A 7,494-nucleotide genomic window follows, 5' to 3' on the forward strand; every position below is an offset into this window, starting at 1 on the left:
TCAAAACAGGTACTAAAGCTTACTTTTTAGTACCATTTTTTGTTTGAAAACAGTACTAATGCTAATTCATTAGTACTGGTTCTAGTTAAAAACCACTACTAAAAACTGAGCTTTATTATCAGTTTTTAAAAAATGTACTAGAGTAAAATACATAGTGGTCCTCAAACTTTGCACACTATGTCACTTGATTCACCGAACTTAGAAAACAAGTAAAATATGTCCTCTAACTTTGTCAGTCTGTGCAAAATTGTCCAAAACCTTGTTTGCTCAAACTAGAGGCCGATGTGGCGTGCCTCGTTGTAGCATACTAATGAAAAATTGAGGACCCAAGTAGCACAACATATTAAGTTCGAGGACCTAAGTGAAACAACATGCCAAGTTTGGAGACCCAAGTGACTTCAATGTAGAACGCTACACCAGTTTGAAGAAAACCAGTTTTGAACGGACCAACAAAGTTAGAGAACTCATTTTGTTAGTTTTCTAAGTTCGGTGACCCAAGTACATTTTACTCTATTTTTTTTAGTTTTTTGCGCAAAGAGATAATATTGACATAGAGTACACTAATAAATATACGTGCACATACAATTTCATTCTAATGGATATAAGCTGATACAAAATTACAACTTCTTTATTGAATATCCAAATGTACATGTAGCTCCTTTATCGAATATAAAAATCTTAATAGAGTATTACATATTTTTAGTAAAAAACGTGAAAATACATCTGAGTTTCCCATCGCTGGCTGTCTAAGTCCAAGGAGTTCCAGGAGAATGGTTTAAAGCGAGGGATGAAGTTACAACAAACGAGGTCTTAGAGTAGAAAAGAAAAAAAAAACGGCACTCAAGCTAGTCTCAATACAAGCTTTAAATCAACTAGAACGAAGCCCATTAATACACTAGTGTAGTGTTTTCTAGCTTGTTTACATCAGTGGGACCCTTCTTTCTTATGGTAAAACTATAACTGAAGTGGCCCTTGAGTTTATACAGCAGAGGCGAACTGGACAACACGCTCGACGCGAGCCATGGAGACACAAACACGTAGGGGCACGGCACAGTCAGCAGGCAGCCGCCGAACCATCGATCGAGCCATGGCCACCAGTCCGGCCACTCACGTCGTGCTGCTCCCCTTCCCCTTCAATTCCCCGCAAGGGCCATCTTCCAGGCATGCTCTCCATCGCGCGCCTCGTCCATCGCTCCGTCCCTGAAGTGGCCATCACACTTGTCTCCACCGCCCGCAACATTGCCGCACTTCGCGGCTCCCCCAGACGCCTCGGCAGCGTCCATTTCCCTGCACGCGTTGCCGTTCGTCCCAGCGGACCACGGCCTTCCAGACGACTGCGAGTCCAGCAGCACCCTCCCGGTCGCGCAGTTCATCACCCTCTTCGAGGCCTTCGAGTCCCTGGAACCGGCCTTCGACGCACTGGTCAGTCTCCAGCCTACGGCGCGACGCCGCCACTGACGGCGGCGGCGTCTGCATCGTCGCTGACCCGACTGTTGCATGGACGGTAAACGTGGCTCGGCGTCATGGGTGCTCCCACGCCCTGTACTGTACCTGAGCTGCAGGCCTGCAGCGCGCTGGACTCGGCCATCCTGCACGCGCTCTGGAGACACATGCCATCTCTGCCTTTCGGCCCCGACGTAGCAACATATAACTTCCCTTGAGAATTTACTACAATAAAATTACAAGCGACGAAGAGTTTGTAGCTTGTATACACCGGAGCATTGTCTTCGTTTCTGTCGTTGTGCGCAATAGCCCACCAGCGCAATGGTATTTCAGCATCCTACGTGTAGATACCATGGAGACATTGTTGTTGTTGCTACAGTGTTGAAGAAGACGAGTATTGTTCTACTACTTGCACTATGTTGACGCCTTCTTCTGTTACGTCACATGTCTAGTGGTAACGATCCATGATTTTATACTTGCACGTTATCTTGGTTGAACGTGGTAGATATGCTAGTGTGTGGCGTGCATGTTTTCCAATAAGTATGACCTTAAGATAGCCTTAGTTTTTTTTAAAAAATAACATCACAAGACACTGCACATTACTATTAATATATATAAAAGAGATTGTACAAGGTTTCCTAGGGTATTCCCCAGAAATGGCCAAATGGGGCAAGCACATTGCAGCTAAAGGATTTATAGAGTTTGTAGGATCGCTTGTGGCTAGGATTTACAGAGCTGCTAGGATCGCCTATAGCTACTTGGTGCCAACGGTGCCCCAGAGCTTGGTCTCCTCCTTGATTGACGATAGAAGTGTCGTCCCATTACTCTCCCTTTGCTAAAATGTATGTGAGTTTCTTTCTTTCCAGGTTTCCAGACTATGAGTAGGAGCATGGAGTGTGCCCCTTTTTAAGTGTCCTATGCAGGTAGCGCAATCATGAACCACAAGCGTCACATCCAATTTTAGAAGGCAAACCGAATGCGATTCATGTACGTGCCACGATCAGCAACTCACGTACACAACAGTTACATAGTTGGACATCATCACACAATGCTCAAATAATAACATAAAAGAGTATTAATTTGATTATATCATGATGCCCAAGACATCCACATAGTCATTAACATAGATCAAAGTGCGAAAACGAAACGTAGCTAAACACGACCTTCATAGGCAGTCGACTGACGGTTTGCCGTTAACCCACGCCTAGAACTCATCATAGTCTTGGAACTCCTAGAAATCGTCCACCACGACTTCATCTTCTCTTGAGCAGGGGTTGCAATGTGGACAACCTGGGGGTTTGGTGATGTAAAGCAAGGGTGAGTACACATCAACATACTCAGCAATTGTCCTGTTTGGCTGTGGTGGACTAGCTTTATGTGGGGTTAAGATCAAGCAGTTGCTTTTAGTTGGTCAGGTAATTATTACTAGTAGAGAGCCAGGTTTTAGCATTAAACCCAAGTTATTATCCCAAAAGTACTCATTCGAAACAGAATAAATACCAGAAACCATAATCATAATCATCAAAACCATAATTATCCTTATCCTCATCTGTAATCATAGTATCTCTAATCAATGGAGCTCCCAAGGCCACTCATAACCGTGAGCACGGCTGATATATCAGTTTCATACACTCTGCAGAGGTTGCACACTTTACCCATGATCTGTGATTCCTTTTTGCCTCGGGTCGATCAAAACCCTTAAACACTACCGAGGTGAGTAGGCAAGGTTTCACTACGTAGCCTTTACAAAGATTCTGTAACACTCCAAAATTGTATCTTGGTGAATTAAGAAAATTCCCTAAAGATTTAAAAATTCAAGCATATTATAACAAAGTTATGAATTGAGACTATCTTCCCTACAATTTAATAAATAGTAAATATAAAATGTTGACTATATACTTAAACTATAATAAATAGAATAGTGAGTTATTTCTATACAAATTACTCCTATTGGGTTATATAACTATGTGAATTCCATGCTTATTAAATTTCATGCATACAAATACTTATTTGAGCAAAGTAAATAAGGAGTAAATAAGTGTAAAATATTTGCATTAATGTTGGTGTTTTGGTTGTGCATATAAATATGGTTTCAAAATTTAAAATCATATTTGAATTGGGATAATTAAATCTGGAAATAGAAAAAACAGAAAAAGAATAGCAAATAAAAGGCTTATCTAATCAGCCACTTAAGGAACACACCTCATGTGAGTTTTTTCACCTATTTTTTATTCCACTTGCCGAATCTTGCATCACTGTTACCTATCTTAGATACGAGTTTGTTAGAGTTCCTAATATATAGAATATGATTGTAACAGATAAGTACCAGAAAATTGTTACCCCAAGTGTGAGGTTTGTTATTCTAGAGGCGTATGCTTTCTTGTTCTTTCCATGATGGCCAACGCCATGAGGTGTTTTGAGTCTGGTACGCCATAGTATTTCTTCGGAAGATAGCTCCCTCGATTCTTGAGTTGTTTTTTTTGCTTTCAAAGCTGCTTTGTTAATTAGGTGGCTTCTACAATACTCATTGACCTTTGTCGTGATTTGCACCAGAAAAAACTTTTATGTATTTTTGCCACAACTAAGGATTTGCTTGTTTTGCTCTCAATCATTGTGGATTGGGTGGGATTGAGTGTGTTTAAATCCTAAATAAAATAAAAAATGTTTCATATTTTTTCGAATCTCATCTAATCCACGTGGGATAGAAATAACCGAAAAAGGAGGTATTTGCTGAACTAGTCTTTTCTCATGATTCATCTGGTCTGAACTAGCTATTTAATTTTATAAAATTTAGGTGACATGTATATAATTAATCCAAATTTTAATTGGGACCCCATGCAAACCATAGAAAAATATGAGGAGAAAAAGGGGCAAAAAAAAAAGAGCGGATGATTGGAATCGGTCCCATGACCCTACATATGCGCTTGTGGGCACTAGATAATATAACTTCAGATTTAAATGTTCTAAAATTCAATAAAAACATAATTTCTAAACACAGGTTGCACTTTTTGTTGTTCGGATCTGAAAAGTCAGATCAATGAATTTGTAGATAGAATCTCTTGAAATTTTGATTCTTGACTTTGTAGCTTAATTATATGCGCAGCTTGTAGATGGAATTATATTCCTAAATACTTAATATATTAGCTGATAACTGCAGATCACAGACGAATTCCTCAATATATATCAGCTAATAATTGTAGACAAAACGAACTACTTATTAATGTATGTATCAGATCAGAAGATAACTGCAGACGAGCAAACTAGCCATCGAGATCAAAGCTAACAGTAACGTTAACCACCGCGGTCCACTACTACGGACGGGGAGCGGGTCGAAGGCCCAGGAGTTCTCACTACGGATCGCCTCCTCCTCCTCTTTGGTTAAGTCGTTCTTGATGTTGAAGGTCTTGCGGATCTCCTCCGGTGACTTGCCCTGGATCATGTCGACCACCGCCCGGCAGGTCAGGCCCTGCAACCCCTTGATGTCGAGATAGTTGGCAGCCATGATGAGGTCGAAGAGCGTCGCCGGCGCGACCTTGACGAACTCCGCGTCCCACTTCTTGAGGTCGACCTCGCCGCCGCCCCCAGCTGATGAGGCGCTGGTGGTCTCCGCGGCGTCGGCGTGGACGTGCTTGTTGCAGTACTCGATGACCAGGGCGAGAGTCTTGGAATTCACGTTGGGGAGCGGGATGACGTTGTCGGCGCAGTCGTCCTCGATCATGAAGCGAATGATCTCTGACTTCATCAACACCGCCTCCTCCACCTCGAACTCCTCGCAGTCGGAGCTCCTCAGCGTAAGCATCTTCTTCTCAGCCATTGGTGTTGCTGAATGCTAGTAATGCTGGTGCGACGACAGGACGACTAAATCCTAGCACGAATCGAATCGTAGCTACCTACGTCTACGTGCGGCGCGCGGCAGGATGATTTGCCCCTGACGAGACCTCTCCTTTTTATAATGAACTGAAGTCCGTTTGGCCGTCCACAATGTATGGCCGCCTGTTTTGCTGCAACGGCCTGAATATCTATCTGCTGTATGGATGATTTGCAACGGCCGTCACCACAACTATATTACTATTTGAAGGAACCTGAATATCTATCTGCTGTATGGTACGTACTAGTATCAGACACTTTTATTATTCCCAGTAAAATAAGCTAAGGAACTTCCTCCTGGTTTCGGAAGATGAAACAGAAACGGGCTGGCAAATTTGCAGCTAAAACTATTATATGCCAATTTTTTTAACTGGCTCCAAAATCTAGATGCGAATTTAGTTCAGTTTCCCTTGCAGACAGAAGGAAAAATCCAATCGCTATGTCACCACAATTGTATTACTGTCCTGTACCTACACCCACGACAAAAACTAGTTTTATGAGGCTGTACATGTTGGAAAATTAATATGGTCTAAGAATAATTTAATAATGTAGTATAAAAAGTAAAACTCAGATCTACCGACAAGTAGTATCTATGACATTAGAACAGAAAAAAAATATAAACTAACTCAACAAGATTAACATATAAAAGAAGAAGAATCACGACAACTGATCTAACCATAATACCGTCATTGTAACACCTTAAAATCTCAACTTTGAAATAAAGGAAGAATTCTCTCGAGATTCAAAAAATGGTGTTCTCCACATAATGTTATGAATACAAAAATCATCATCTCAATTAAATTACTCTTGAATTTTTTTCATTTTGGAAAAGTCCTCAAAAAAAATCAAAATAAAATATCTTCTAAACCAAGATTTCACTTTTGAAATCATTTATTTTGACCAAGATGAATAATGTGTGTGCATTACATAATTGAATAAATTTCCCAAATAAATGCGCAAAATAATTAAATTGCACCCATGTTGAATTTTGATTGTGTGTTTCAATTGAAATGAAAACCCAAACTCAGATTTGAATTGGGATCCGATTTGAAATAAAAAAATAGAAAATAGAAGAACAATAATAAATGGGAAACAAAAAGAATAAACCTAGGCCTACTTAATTCGGACTCGGCCCAACTTCCTATTCCCTCTATAGCGACCGCGTAGGTCGAAGGTCGATTCAGTACCAGGAATCAGTCGTCGTCCCCTGCCCACGCTCGAGTGTTGCTGCCACCTCCATGTGGGCCTCACGACCTAGATCTCCCCACCCTCACGTACACTAGCGCTTGGTCACCTCCATGATGATTTCTACTGGCCCCTAGCACTGAAGGTTCTAAAAAACGCCACTGAAAATAGGTTCACAATCGCCAATATAGAGCTTCTGTGTACTAGTGATAATCTCGTCACTTTATATCCTATTTATTTCTATAAAATTTCGTATTGCATATGTTAGGATCATAAATGGATTTGTAATTGACTCCAAAGTTGAATGTACGTACCTTTTGCATTCATGAAAAAATGGAAGTTAACTATATTAGAAGTGTACCGTGGAAATAGTAATTCCAGATGGCAAATACCATGGACCCCGTTGAAGCCTCAATTGCATGAGCGCAATCACGACCTTGAATGATTGAAAAAGGACCCTTTGACGTATCCAGAAACACGTTTATGTTACTTCATGCCTGAAATAGGTGAAGAAACTAGGCATGCATTTGATGAACTAACTATAAATTATTGCTCCGCTTGCCTAGAGCACGAAACAACATCTGTATGCATCCGATAAGCACCACATGAATGAACGTGAAAGAACATTTGCATGCATCTGATTAGAAAAATACATTCGGTGAACATTGAGATTGATAGCTATATATAGAAGAGTTTGCAGTTGAGACCAGTAGTGTTTCAACTTTATAGACCATAGTTAGTGACAATATTGTTCATATACAAAACTGATAGATTCAAGTCTGAGAAACAATTAGTGAAAACATTATTCACATAGAAATTTGAGGTGTTGAAGGAAACTGAGAATGAATTAGGAATTCCAAAGAAAACTATAAAGGAAGTAGAGAATTCCTAATGAAGCATCTTCTTATCAGCCATCCCCGCCCAACTCCGACGACGAATTAGGAGTGCCCCGAGGATCCTTCCTTCGCTTCGACACCCTTGGTATCTTCCCCGATCCAC

The 7,494-nt window shown here is 40.8% G+C and overlaps 1 protein-coding gene across 1 annotated transcript; it reads right to left on the reverse strand.

Moving 5' to 3' along the window:
- Positions 1 to 4,648: 4,648 nt before the first annotated feature.
- On the reverse strand, positions 4,649 to 5,360 carry LOC103649432 (SKP1-like protein 1). Its single transcript, XM_020549395.3, has one exon. It carries the CDS (start codon positions 5,255 to 5,257, stop codon positions 4,673 to 4,675), a length of 585 nt encoding a protein of 194 aa, XP_020404984.1. The 5' UTR covers positions 5,258 to 5,360; the 3' UTR covers positions 4,649 to 4,672.
- Positions 5,361 to 7,494: the final 2,134 nt, after the last annotated feature.

Source organism: Zea mays, chromosome 2, assembly GCF_902167145.1.
Source record: "Zea mays cultivar B73 chromosome 2, Zm-B73-REFERENCE-NAM-5.0, whole genome shotgun sequence".
In the NCBI taxonomy this organism is placed as follows: Eukaryota; Viridiplantae; Streptophyta; class Magnoliopsida; order Poales; family Poaceae; genus Zea; species Zea mays.

Excerpts from the sequence above, each read along its gene's own strand:
- LOC103649432 (XM_020549395.3), bottom strand. The coding sequence starts at position 5,257 with ATGGCTGAGAAGAAGATGCTTACGCTGAGGAGCTCCGACTGCGAGGAG.